General features: G+C 39.6%; 1 protein-coding gene across 2 annotated transcripts in view; it reads right to left on the reverse strand.

Moving 5' to 3' along the window:
* Window positions 1–14,991, reverse strand: part of snx17 (sorting nexin 17) — a 77,650-nt gene that overhangs the window by 14,276 nt on the left and 48,383 nt on the right. Inside the window, exons 10-13 of one of the 2 annotated variants that reach the window (XM_063040859.1) lie at window positions 13,684–13,887; window positions 8,124–8,243; window positions 4,141–4,218; window positions 2,154–2,228 (exon numbers count right to left, since the gene is read on the reverse strand). In XM_063040859.1, the coding sequence (XP_062896929.1) occupies window positions 2,154–2,228; window positions 4,141–4,218; window positions 8,124–8,243; window positions 13,684–13,887 (477 nt within the window). Of the gene's footprint in view, window positions 1–2,153; window positions 2,229–4,140; window positions 4,219–8,123; window positions 8,247–13,683; window positions 13,888–14,991 lie in introns of both variants that reach the window. The other variant, XM_063040857.1, reaches the window with a different exon arrangement.

Below are 14,991 nucleotides of genomic sequence, written 5' to 3' on the forward strand. Positions count from 1 at the left end.
ACTACTCTGATATTCTCATGTGAAATGTCTTCATACAATTTTGAATTCATTGTTCCCTCAATGATTGTCCAGGCCCTGAGGCAGCAAGGCAGTCCCAAACCATGATGCTCCTTCCACCATGTTTCACAGTTGGGATATAGTTTTGGTGTTGGTGCGCAGTGCCATTTTTCCTCCAAAAAAAAAAGGCAATGTGCTTTTCTTCCAAAAAGTTCAACTTTTGTTGATCTGTCCATAGAATGTTGTCCCAGATGCATTGTAGAACATTCAGGTGGTCTTTTGCAAACTTGAGATGTGCAGCAATGCTTGTTTTTCTGGAGAGAACTGGTTTCCTTGTGGTGTTCTTCCATGAACACCATTCTTGTTCAGTGTTTTTCTTATAGTGGACATATGAACAGAGACTTTAGCAAGTTCTAGGGACTTCTACAGGTCTCTTGCTGTTATCCTTGGGCTCTTTTCCAGTTCCTTCAGCATTGCACGTTGTGCCCAAGGTGTGATCTTTACAGGATGCCAACTTTTGGGGGGGGGGGGGGTAGCAAGAGTACTGAGTTTCCTCCATTTGTAGACAATTTCTCTTACTGTGGACTGATGAACACTCAGATCTTTAGAAATGCTTTTGGAGCCTTTTCAGCTTTGTACATCTCTACAATTCTTCTTCCAAGCTCCTCAGAAAGTTGTTTTGATGGAGGCATGGTACACATAAACAGATCTTTCTTGAGAAGAGGAGGCTCTGTGAGTAACCTGGAAAGTCTTTTTTTTAGAGCAGGGCACCTCTACAATCCACTCACCTGACTCCAAATATTTTTTGTAAAAGGCATTACCCAAGAAATTCACATACTTTTTGCAACAGATACATGTAATATTGAATCATTTTTCTCAATAAATAAATGAAGTATAATTTTTTGTGTTGTTTATTTAATTGGGTTCTCTTTATCTAGTTTTAGGGCTTGTGTGAAGATCTGATCACATTTTGGTCATTTATGCAGAAACAGAGAAAATTCTACAGGGTTCACAAACTTTCTAGCAGAACTGTAGGATCAAATGCTTGAATTAGGTCAGTCTGCATTCTCTTAAATGCTAATAAACACAGATCCAAACTGTCTGGCCTCACTTGATAGAACAACATTTCAAATTCAGGAATTAGCCTGGTGAGTCTCCTTTGGATGGCCTTCAATTCTTCCACAGGTTGGGGGTGAAGAAAGAGAGAGAAATTGCTGCACGCACTATTCTATAAGCCTATACAAAACCTCTAATTATAAACTCTAACTATTCTGTAAAAAAGGTCAAGATATTCGTTGAACCTGTCAGATTTATGCACTCAATTCAACTAAGTACCCCTCCCTCCACCCAGTGAACTTCATTTATTTGCAGTCACACTTCCCATTTAGATAGCAATTAGTTATTTGACTCTTCTCAAAGTTATGACTCCACTTTAAACTGCATTTGCCACTTTTCCCCCAATCATCCCATTGCAGGGGAGAAACTGAGAGCAAACAAATATTTTAAAATTACAATAATTACAGATTCATGTGCCATGGTAGTGTAGAGGTTCGTTGTTAGGTTGCATCTGGAAATTCCAGTTTGCGGACGATTTCCCTCCACGCTGCTCTGACATATTGGGAAATCATGTTCGTGGCAGGTTACAGCAGTGGTTTGCCTTTGCCTTCTGCTGGGTGAGTTTAAAGAGATCACCAGCTCTAGTGTAGAGGTTAGCACACTGCTATTACAACTCAGGATGTCAATTTGTATGTCTTCTCAGTGGAATAGGTGGGTTTTCTCCGGGTGCACCAGTTTCCTCCCACAGTCCAAAGGCTTACTGGTTATTGGTCATTGTAAGTTGTCCCATGATTAGGCAGGGGTTAAATCAGGGGTTGCTGGGCGTTGCGGCTCGAAGGGCCAAAAGGGCCTGCACTGCACGGTATCTTCAAATAAATAAACAAAATAAATGCAATATGGAGTAACGGCTTGATTTGAGTGAACACAATTTAAAAAAAAACACGTCATCAACTTTTTGAAGTCTGCATCAGTGCGTTCTGGGTTTGTATTAACCAGAATGATACAAGATACATTAATTCCCTCAGAGGACACAGTGATTAAGTTATCAATTATCCATCCAATTCAATTTCAAAGTAAACTTGCAAGGTAAATATTCTAACCAGAAGTGGTGGGGACTTCACAGCCTGCTGACTGTCTGATCGACGTAGCGCACCATTTATCCTCTTCTTCAGCATCTGTAGAGTGAGGAGAAAACTTTAGATCAAAATTCATGCTTCCTTTTGATGGAATACCCAGTACTTGCTCGAATGAAGGTGTGCACCATTTAAGATAAAGCCATTAACACCATCCAATGGCATGAAAAACATCAACACTATCAGAGTGCATCGTTGCTCGACTTGCCTGACAAATAAACTCCACTCTTGTGGGCAGCAGTGAAGGACTGAGTGAGCTGTTATCTCACAGCTCAGTGAAGGGATTTCAATCAGACCTTCGTTGCTGTCAGCCTGGAGTTTCAGCACTGTCCCCTTGACCACAAGGGTATCACAGTCGTGCAGTGGTTAGCGTGGCACTATTACAGCTCAGGGCGTCGGATTTTAGAGTTCAATTACAACATCTCTGTACGTCCTCCTGTGGAATGCATGGGTTTCCTCCTATAGTTCAAAGATGCACTGATTAGTAGGTTAAGGACGCGAAAATTTGCAGATGCTGGAAATCCAAGCAAGAGCCACAACATGCTGGAGGAACTCAGCAGGCCAGCCAGTAAACACTCAACATTTTTGGCAGAGACCCTTCAGCAAGACTGGCAGAAAAAAAAAACAGAAGTCAGACAAGAAAGTGGAGGGAAGGGAGGAAGAAATACAAGGTGATACATGAACCGGGAGGCTGGGAGGGGTGAAGTATAGAGCTGGGACGTTGATAGGTGAAGGGGATAAAGGGCTGGAGAAGGAGGAATCTCATAAGAGAGGATAGAAGAGCATGGAAGAAGGGGAAGGGGAGGAGCGTCAGAGGGAGGTGATGCACAGGTAAGGAGATAAGGTGAGAGGGGGTAAATGGGAACAGAAATGGTGAAGGGGGGAGGGGATTAGTAGGTCAATTGTACATTGTCCTGTGATTAGGCTAGGATTAACTGGGGGTTGCTGGTGGCGCTTACGGCTGGAAGGGCCTATTCTGCACTGTATCTCAATAAATAAACAAGACATAGGAGCAGAATTAGGTTGGTCGGCTCATCGAGCCTGCTCCATTGACTGTGCCATTTTCTTTGGGGTATTTTAGCTTTTCTCCAAAATCCCAGAAATATGTGGGATAATATACAAATTGGGCTCTGTAAATTACCCTAGGGTAGAGTCTGGAGGGAGTTGATGGACGTATGGGATAAAATAGGGTTATGTGGACTCAGAGGCCAAAGAGCACCATTTCCAGTGCTGTATAGCCTCATGACTTCACCACTTATAGACACCCTGCATGGAAATACGATTTTCTCTGAGCTACCCAACATCCTGGCAAACATCACCTTTCTTGCATTATCAGATAAAAATTTGAAACACCAAGTACTTTTATTATAAATAGTGGAGTGATACATGTCACCCCACCATTTTCCACACAGATACATAAAAATGGGTAATAAATTCCAGTGTACCTGCTGTATAAAAATCTAAAAAGCAGGACAATTTTTAAAATAGTACTAGGATCAAATTATTTCCCCTAGAATTAGGCACCTCAAGTTTTTTTTTAAACCAAGTTTACTTATTATTTAGAGATACAGCATGGAACAGGTTCTTCTAGCAACCCACCTATTTAACCCCAGCCTAATCACAGGACAAATTACAATGACCAATTAACTCACCAAAGGGTACGTCTTTGGACTGTGGGAGGAATCCTATGCACTCACAGGAATGACATACAAACTTCCTTATGCCAGAATTGAATTCCGAACTCTGATGCTCCGATCTGTAGTAGTTTCGCGTTACCACTTAGATACTGTGGTTACGTTATGCCTGTTACTTGTCAAACCTGCCTTCTGAGATCAAAACAAATGCACAATCTGCACTGTTTGCAGCAATAATTGGACCAATATATTGCAAAGTTACAGATCAGCCTATTAGAAAGTGTACATGTTTCTGGCCTAACAATTAAAAACAAAATTACCTTCTTTATATTGCCACCTGATTTCTTCACCATGAGCTCATCCACCATTGCTTGCAAGGAGATGCTCATCATTATTGCCTAATAAATAAATATTGATTAGGACAAATTTCAGCTACCATTATACACCTGAAAATAACAAATGCTCATAAAAAAATTAATACTGTTAAATGAAGTGGTTAAGCGGCACAAAGAATATTTGGTTCTGGTACCACTTTATACGTCATAGGCAGGTAGAGCCGGAAGACTGTGGGCAGTTCTCATTACCACATAATACGTATGGTAAGGTATGATATGATATTACACAGCAGATAGTGTCAAGGATGTGGCCTATATTAGAGCAACTCAGTTATGAATGTGTTTTCCTCTTGGCAAAGGGCAACCTGAATGAGGGACTGAAAATTTGAAAGAGCAACATTAGTGACAGCTAGCTTTGACCATAAGGCATAAGTCTGGAAGTAAGGTATAGGCGAATGAGTGGATCTGAGGAAGAAAAAGGAGGCTGAAATTGAACTCGAATGGGAGTTGAAGAGGGCAGTATTTACATGAAAGCTTAAAATACACAGAAAACACTACTGCAAAATGGGAATAGTATAAACATATACCTAATAGTTATCAAGAACATGGAGTACTATGGTTGAGACAATTCTGGCAAAAACACACTAGAATATTAATCTCCAATATAATAATAGGCAGTTAAAAGTCATCACTTCTGATTTCAGATCCCTGCTATGGTCACATCTGAATGTGACTTTAGATGACACCAATCATAAGATAAAATGAAGAAAAGCTAGTTCCAAACAGTGGTATGTCCAAATTAATTATTATATACCTGTGTGAAGTTTATTTGCCTTTATAAAGTGATTTCTGTATGCAAATAATCTCCCAAACTGACTTCACAGAAAACCAAAAGGGCTAATTGCCAGGTTTCTGTGAAGCTGGCACAAGACTGGGAATAAATAAAGATTTCTGGAATTAACAAATGATTTGGGTTCTGCTAATAACTGGTGGCTGTAAAGTATCATTCACTCAGAGCTACTTAATAAATGCTTTCCAGCCAGATAAGGAGTGCTTGGGAGTGAGGCCAAGGGGTAATCCACACTGTGTAATAATTTATGTTCAGTGAAATGAAAAATGCAGCCAGATAGCTATTATGCCTAGCAGAGCTTTGAACCAAGAATACAATGTAGGGTTGATTCAAAGTCCATTTTTACCCAGCCAGAAACACTGAGGAAAATAGCATCTTCCACTGCAATATATTTCCGATGATTTCATGTTCTGAACTGCCATTTAACACAGGATACAAGTCTATTTCCTGGGAATCATTTAAATTTTTTGTATTTTGATTTCCACAGATGCAGCATCACTCAAACAATTCTAAAGTTCATGAAATACAGTGCCTTGAAAAAGTATTCACATCTTACACGCTCATTTTCTAAATTTAAAATGTATTGAAATAGGTTTTATTTGAGCTGATCTATAACATTGCGTATTGTGTCAAATCAAAAGAAAAATTCCAAAATCTGTTAATTTACTAAAAATTAAAAACCAAAATTGTGAGGCTGAAGTATTAATCCTCTTTGCAATTACTATGCTAACTTTCCTCAGTAGCAATACATTACCTTCCCAACTCATCCAATTTGCTGATGTAGAAAATTGGAGGTTTGCCCTATTCCAATGAATTCATGAGAATAGATACCCCGTCTCCATGTAAGGTCCAGTAGTATGGGGTAGATTTTCAATAGACCAAACCAAAATGAAGACAAAAGAGCATTCAAGACAAGTCGGAGAAATGATAATAGAGAAGCACAAATCTGGGGAAGGGTACAAAACCATCTTAAAGACACTTTAAATACCTTGGAGCTCAGTGCCGTCTATCCAAAGGTTGGGCAGCTAAGCCTTTATTTTTCTGGAACACAGGACACTGAGAGGTGAACTCAGTGGTGTATGAAATCATGAGACGCGTTGATAGGTTGAATGTAAACTGTTTCTTCCTCAGGGAAAGGGGTGGCACAGTAGTGAGGTAGTTAGCACAACGTTTTACAATACCAGCAACCAAATTCAATTCCCACTGCTACCTGTAAGGAGTTTGTACATTCTCCCAGTAACAGTGTGGGTTTCCTCTGGGTGCTCCGGTTTCCTTCCATAGTTCAAAGACATACCAGTCGGTAGGTTTATTGGCCATTGTAAATTGTCCTGTGGTTAGGTTAGGATTAAATTGGGAAACTGCTGGATGGCGTGGCGCAAAGGGCCGGAAGGGCCTATTCTGTGCTGTACTTTGAAAAATAAATAAATCATGAAAAGGTGGAAAAAATATGAAAACACAGCCATATCTCCCAGGTCAGGCCATCCCTCTAATCCTAGCTACCAGCACGCATAAGAAAGGACATGTGATGTCAACAGTCACTGAGTGAGCTGCAGAAGTCAGTGGCTGCAACTGGAGATGAAGTTCATAGCTCCACATTCTCCAAGGCCTTGCACAAAAAGGGTAGTCATGGAAAAGTGTGAAGGAAGCAGCCCTGGCTTTAAAAAAAAAAGCATATCCTTGCCTGTAAAATCTTTGCAAAGTGTCACTTAGAAGATACTGTAAGGATGTGGAAGGTCTTATGATCAAATAAGACTAAAGTGGAACTTCTTTTGCCTCAATATGAAGAGGTACATGGGATGTAAAACTAATATTGCACATCAGAGTGATAACATCATCCCTACTGTGAAGTATGGTGGAGTTAGCAGCATGCTATGGGGGTGGTTTTCATAAGGGAATGGTAATCTGGTCAGGACTGATGGAAAGACGAATGCTGCTAAATACAGAGATCCTGCTAGCCTCTGCCAAAAAGCTTAAACGGGAGAAAGTTTGTCTTTCAGCTGGACGATGACCCAAAGTGCATTGTCAGAGCAACCATGGAGGTGCTTCAAATGAAGAAAATTGATGTCCTTGAGTGACCCAGAGCCCTGACTTTAAACCAATCGAACATCTCGGCAAGACCTCAAGATCGCTGCCCCCCAAACGAACCTGGCACAGCTTGAGCAATTTTGCAAGGAGGAACAGACAAATCTTGCTTCATCACATTGTGCAAATCTAATAAAGACTTATCTAAAAAGACAACTGGCTGTAATAGCTTCAAGATGTGGTTCAACTAAGTACTGAGCAAAGAGATGAATATTTTTGAATATTCAGTTTCTGAATTTTTAGTTTTTCAGTGTTTTACAATCTTCCCTGTTTTTGGGCTTTACTGTGAAACGAGAAGCATGTGATTCAAACAAAAATTTTCAGTTAATTTGATCAAAATTCCTGATTGTAATACTCAAATTATCTGAACAAAGTGTTGAGGACTGATTACTTTTCCAAGTCCTGTACTTAATGAAGTTTTTTTTGGGGAGAAATTCAGAAAATAAGAGCTCAACATTTTGCACAATATATCAAGATAAAACTTTGTCAATTCCTTGCACAGTGACTGGTCGGACCCTGGGGAGTCCTATGGAACAGAGGTACCTATGCGTGTGAGTGCATTGTTCTCCAATGCTGAAAACAGGAGGGTAGAGATTTAAGATCAGAGGTGTGAGATTTAAAAAAGATGTCAAGGACAGTTTCTTCAATCACTGGCTGGTGCATAAGCTACCAGAAATAGTTATTGTGCTGGGTATCTAGATAATTACATGGAGAGGACTTGTTTAGAGGGCTATGGGGAAATGTCAGCAGATAGAACCAGCTAGCTGGACAGTTGGCATGGACAAGTAGGTTGTTTCCATATTTTATAACTCTGACTCCTTGCATTAAAACTTCTAATCTTCAGTGCAAAATGGTCTTATTCGCTACTTGTGTGCACCAGTCAAAAAAGGGAAATATTAAAAAAAAACACAGCTACGTTCCCGTTGCATGAAGAAAAACTACGTTTAAAAAAAAAAGCCATTTCCGAAATACAAGGTTTCAATGATGGACCACTTAAAGCAAAACATTTTCATGCTGAAAATGAAACACATTTTACCTGTGGGCTAGAAATTGTCACCCACTGTAGCTTGTCTTTGCTCATCAGATACTCAAACGCCAGTTCAAGTTTGGTCTCAGTTTTTCCTGGGCTGCTTGCTGTACCATTTGTCATTGGAACCTGCTAACATTTAAAATATGTTCAATGTTCAAAGTAAATTTATTATCATAGCACATATGTCACCATGTACAACACTGAGATTCATTTCAAATATATTGCAAAAAGGTCTAAGCAGGCAAAACTCAATTAATATTGCACCTGCCAGTAATTTTCCCCAGAAAAATTTAAACATCACTTAAAAAAAATGGAGGTTCTCATTTAAACCAATACTAACCTAAACTTTAACAGGCATTTCAATGTTTTGTTGACAAAGCTTAATGTATGGATTTACTTTTATCTCAAGTGGCCCCCTCCAGCACAGTTTAACAAGATTCTTTTCTAGTTCTGAAAAAAGATCTTAGACTTCATTTGTTAACTACTTCTTTTCCCACAGATACAGCCTGACCTGCGTATTACCAGCATTTTAGATTTCAGATTTTCAGTATTTGCAGATTTTAAGATTTTCATTTACAAACAGACCCATGAAACAGAAATTGGATACTTGTTCTAATATTTTGCTGGTGTTATAAATTGTTCTCTCCAAGAACAAGAGTCAAAATTAATACGTTTAAAACACAGTAAAATATTTTCATTTTATCTAAAAAGGAATGATGGATATTTTTAAGGTTGATGAATCTGAAGTCAGTGCAGAGTGGGATGAATCCAAAATAAGATCTCTTTTTAGAAAAAGAGTAAAAGGCAATCCAACATTACAGAAAAATTCGATCAGAGTTCCTTGTGGATGTAACAATTACTGTCCTTAATATTACCACCATGGAGGTACACAAGCCTGAAGACCCACACTCAAAGATTTAAAAGTAGCTTTTTCACCTCTGCCATTTGATATCTGAATGGTCCATGTACCCCATTATTCCTGTTTTGCATTCTATTTTGTAATCTATAGCATGTTTAAGTCTGCACTGTTCTGCTGCTGCAAAAATTTACACGTCAATAAACCTGATTCTGAGATACTACATTTGGATGTTTAAGAACTATTCAATATGGTATGTGCCATGAAAGCGTCGTGGTTAGTGTGAAGTTTGGAGTTCAATTCCAGCACTGTCCTCAAGGAGCTTGTTATCCCCATTGACTGTGTGGGTGCTCTGGTTTCCTCCCTCTGTCCAAAGATTTACCATTTAGCAGGTTCATTAGTCATTGTAAATTGTCCTGTGATTGGTGTAGGATTAAATAGGTGGGCTGCTGAGTAGCGTGACCCAAGGGCCTATTCTGCGCTGTATCTCCAAATAAAATGGTGCCACATAAGAGTACTTAGGAATGGGTGTACCCTACTGACAAACAGGTGAGTGACATACACAACAAACGGTAAGGCCCAAGGGAGTGCTGATCAACAGAGAGACTTGGGGTACAAGTCAGTCGATCCTTGCAAGTGGTAGCACAGGTAGATAAGATGAAGTTCATTGGCTATGGTACAGAATATAAGAGCTCTTTTATGGTGTAATGAACAGAAAAGGTTAAAAGATGAGACATTGTATTACAACTTTATAAAACATTTATTAATGTACTCCTATAGCACAGTGCACATTTTGGGTTGCCACACAAGGATGTGATTGCACTGGATTGGGTGCAGAAGAGATTCAAGGAAAAAAACTGGATAGGCTAGGCTTGTTTTCCTTGAGGTGGAGATGAATGAAGGGTGACTCGATAGAGGTATATAAAAGGAGAGATGCAGAGCGTAGATGGTAACCACTTTGGTGGGGTTGACTAATATAGGTGGCATAGGTTTAAGAAAGGACATGAAGAGTGTATCAAAGGGGGAGAATGATGTGTTGCCCAAGGAAGCGGTGGAGACAGATTCTCTCATGACGTTTAGAAAACATGTGCGAAGTACTTAGACCATAAGACATAGGAGCAGAATTAGCCCATTCAGCCTTTTGAGTTTGCTCCACCATTCCATCATGGCTGATCCCAGATCACACACAACAGCCCTCTCACCATATCCCTTGATACACTGACCAATCAGGAAACAATTTTCGCTTTAAATATACCCATGGTCTTGACCTCCACAGCTGTCTGTGGCAGAGCATTCCACAGATTCATTATTCTCAGGATAAAAAAATTCCTCCTTACTTCTGTTCTAAAGGGTTGGCCCTCAATTTTGAGGCTGTGCCCTCAGGTTCTGGACACCCCCACCATAGGAAACATCCTGTCCACATCCACCTTATCTAGTCCTTTCAACATTCGGTAGGTTTCAATGAGATCCTCACCCCGCATTCTTCTAAACTCCAGTGAGTACCAGCCCAAAGCTGCCAAATGCTCCTCAAATGTTAACCCTTTCATTCCTGGTATCATCCTCATGAAACTCCTTTGGGCTCTCTTCAATGGCAACACATCCTTTCTGAGATAATGGGGTCCAAAACTGTTGACAATACTCTAAATGCGGACTGATTAGTGCAAAGAGACTGGGAAGAAGGTGCTGACGCCATTATTGAATGGCAGAATTGGCTCAAAGACTAGTCTCCTAGTTTTTATAATCTATTCCCCTTTAAATGAATGCCAACATTGCATTTGCCTTCTTTACCGCAGACTTAACCTGTAAATTAACTTTCTGGGAGTCTTGCACGAGGGCTCCCAAGTCCCTTTACAACTCTGATGTCTGAATTTTCTCCCCATTTAGTCTGCACTTTTGTTCCTTTTACCAAAATACACTATCATACATTTCCCAACTGTGTTCCATCTGCCACTTTTTTGCCCATTTTTCCAATTTGTCGAAGTCCTTCTGCAATCACATTACTTCTTCAGTGCTACCTATCCCTCCACCTATATTATCATCAGCAAACTTTGCTACAAAGCCATCAATTCCACTATAATTAACAAATAATAGGAAAATGTTGAACTGTTGTGACACAGAAGGCCACAGGATCAGACCAGAAAGGTAGATGGGTGGTATGAATGTGATGGGAATGATGTGTTTATAAAGAATATTGAGCGCAGTACATGGAAATTGCACAGGACATATTCCAGGAGCAGAATTAGGCCATTCGACCCATCGAGTCTGCTCTGCAATATATAATTACACAACAAGCAAATTATAAATAAAGATTCCAGTGGAGTTTAGGGAGATGATAGGTGATGTTGTTGGAATGAGACTCGGGGAAGGTTACAGGGTTATCGCTGAGAGGATATTCCTTCAGTGAGGTTGTCTACAAAAAGACGGCAGAGTTTCAAAATAATAACTACTCATTTAAAACAAAAGATGAGATATTTCTTCGAATGAATTGCTGGAATCTCTACCCTGGAAATATATGAGAACACTACTGAATGATTATGAATGGGAATAGAAAGGCGATTAAGGGGCAAAATGGTCAAGGGAGTATGCGAAGAGATTGAGAAGAAGGTGCTGAGGCTATTACTGAATGGCAGAGTTGGCTCCAAGACCCAATTAGTCTTATCCCGCTCGTTGCTTAAAGTATGGCAATGATGGGCAAGATCATCCCACAATTCCTCAATCTTCCATAACCGAAGAACATAAGACCATAAGACATCGGAGCAGGATTAGGCTATTCAGCCCATCGAGTGTTCTGTCTTTTCATTATGGCTGATTTTTTATCCCTCAATCCCATTCTCCTGACTTCTCCAAGTAACCTTTGATATCCTAATAAATCAAGAGCCTATCAATCTCTGCTTTAAATATACTCAATGACTTAGCCTCCACAGCCATTTGTAGCAATGTATTCCACAGATTCACCATCCTCAGATTTTATACTCTGGTCCTCTGAAAATGAATAATAACATTGCATTTGCTTCCTTACCACCAAATCAATTTGCAGGTTAACCTTTAAGGAATCCTGTATGAAAACTCCCAAGTTCCTTCGTGCTTCTGATTTTTGAATTTTCTCCCCATTTAGAAAGTCATTTTTGCCTTTTTTCCTTCTGCCAAAGGGCACGACTGTACACTTCCCCACACTATACTCTATCTGCAACTTCTTTTCCCATTTTCCCCAATCTGTCCAAGTCCCTCTGCAGATTCCGTGCTTCCTGAACACTACCTGCCCCGCCACCTATCTTCGTCTTGTATGCAAACTTGGCTACAAAGCCATCAATTCTGTCATCCAAATCATTGACATATAACATGCAGTGCCAACATTGACCACTTCTGGTGGCTGCCACCACCAGACTAGGTCCCCTTTATTCCCAATCTTTGCTTCCTGCCAAGCAGCCAATCTTCCATCCATGCTAGTACCTTTCCTGTAATATAACGGGCTCTTGCTAAGCACCCTCATCTATGGAAACTTGTCAAAGGTCTTCTGAATGAGTTGTTGTAAGCTGGCTGACCTAAAGTAAACCAGCTTACAACAAAAGTAAGGGTTTATTTTAGTCAATGGTATAATGTTTCAGCTAGGAGTGCAATAACTGCAAACAGCATTTGCAAAACTCTATAAACCAGCCTCAAGTCGTGACAGCTCTGGTATCTGTGCTGGAGATCTGCACAGCTTGGCCAGGAGCCAGCAGAGACTACCAGCCAGTGTGACAGCTAACCAATTGGACCAATATAAATGCAAGCACTCAGCTGCCCACTAATGACACCAATTCAGAAGATGACGAAACGTTTACAACCTAACCTCCAGGTTCGGCGAACAACCCTACAAACAAGCAGCCAACCTGAGCTACCTACCTTCTCTTTCATTTCAAACAGGAATGTATACTTTACACCTTTCAATAAAATTCTTTTTTCTTCTATTGCAGAACATATTCCAGTTTAGAATGGTATGCATGTCAATCATTAAGAAGTTGGTCATAAGTTGTTTGGGACTGAGGCCTCTATCTCTTACTGTTAATGACCAACTTCCTGACCACTTTCCTTAGAATTGCATGTGCGTGAAGAAATTATATTTGTAGTCATGAGTTGGTCAAAATGACAGAACCAATAATGGAACGAGGGCCTGCTTGTTCTTCAGGAATTGTTTAAGGGAATGATGAAGAGCAAAGTGTCAGTGGAAGCAGAAATAATCAGTATCAGTGCTCGAGGCTGATGGATTAAAATATTAATCAGGATATCACCAACATTCCCCTGCTCTTCAAATCAGTTTTTGTGTCAACCTACAGGCTGGATGACAAAACTGAAGTTTATTGTCTTTCACAAAAAGCACCCCAAACCACAAATGGCTATCCCAACATCTGCATCAAATTATCACTCCAGAATGATAAGTATACTCATCTCTCATTAGCGTTTAAATCATAGTTTGCTAACAAAAAAAAGTCATTGTTGACACCAAAGTTACTCATGAAAATTCAGAAAAGTGGATTGAATCAGTCATATTTCCAATTTTAAAAGCACCTGATAAATTTTCTAAAATATTTGGAAACAAGTTTCAGATAATTAAAATTTTACTATTTAAAGGAACAGTAATTTTAATTTAAAAATAATCAAACATGTAAAATTCTGTACAATATGAATACTCAAATAATGAGCAAGATGTTTCAAAATTTCTGTCCTACTCACCGAGGAAGTAACACGCCAGCACCTCATACGCGTGACCTTGAAACTGCCTTCTTTGATCTGATCATTGGGCAACTTGACATGGAAATTCAGTTCATTATTGCCAGCACTAACTATTACATGGCAACCTTTTTCTGGAAAATCAGTGATACAAGGATCAAATTTGATGTATCCATAATACTTCAGCGTTTGCGCCAGGCTGATAAACTGCACAGAAGGATAACAATTTACTTTTGCAAGTCTGTAAGATGAAATCAAGTTCACTTTAAAGTACAAATATATATAATCAAAGACTTCTCTAAATTAAAACAAAACTGAATAGCATACAAGCTTGCCAAGGCAGCAGAAAGACACCAAAATAAAATTACGAGAATGACATAACATCAGAGAAATCTTACTTGATTTGTTCTATATTGGGATAGCCCATAAGACACAGGAGCAAAATTAGGCCACTTGGCCAATCGAGTCAGCCCCACCATTCCATCACACTTGATTTATTATCTCTCAACTCCATTGTCCAGCCGTATTCCCATAATCTTTGATGCCCCTACCAGTCGGGAACTTATCAACCCCTGCTTTAAATATACACAATGACTTGGCTTCCACAACTGTTCATGGCAATGAATTCCTCAGATTCACCACAGAAATTCCTCATCTCCATTTTAAATGGACACCCCTCTATTCTGAGGCTGTGCTCTCTGGTCCAAGAATCAGCCACAACAGGAAACATCCTCTCCACATCCACTCTACCTTGGCCTTTCAATATTTCATAGGTTTCAATGGGATCGCTCCTCAGTCTTCTATCTTGGGATATATCGAGGTCTTAGAAAAATAACTCAAGCACTTAATTAATGCTGGACAGAATGAAAAGCAGACAAGTTATATTTTTGTATTACACTCTGGTAATGAGCAAAATCTGGTATCCATATGGAGGTTATTCGACAGTGCAGAGAAAATATTAATGAGGTTAGTTCTGGGGATTTAAGAACTAATTTCATGAGGGCATTAGTGGACAAATTCAAGGACTCTTCATCTTATGTTCTTGGATATTTATTGCTTATTTATTATCCCTCCCCACCTTTTTGTATTTGTTCAGTTTGTCAACTTTTGTCTTTTATACACTGGTTGTTTATCCACCTTGTGTGCAGTCTTTCATTGATCCTATTGTGTTTCTTTGTATTTACGATGTATGCCCGCAACAAAGTATTTGGCGTAGCATAAGATGACATGCATGTACTTTGACAATAAATACACTCTGAACTTTGAGATAGTAACCAAGACAAGACTACAGGTCCTGAATACCAGATAAAC

This window comes from Mobula hypostoma, chromosome 2, assembly GCF_963921235.1.
Source record: "Mobula hypostoma chromosome 2, sMobHyp1.1, whole genome shotgun sequence".
Classification (NCBI taxonomy): domain Eukaryota; kingdom Metazoa; phylum Chordata; class Chondrichthyes; order Myliobatiformes; family Myliobatidae; genus Mobula; species Mobula hypostoma.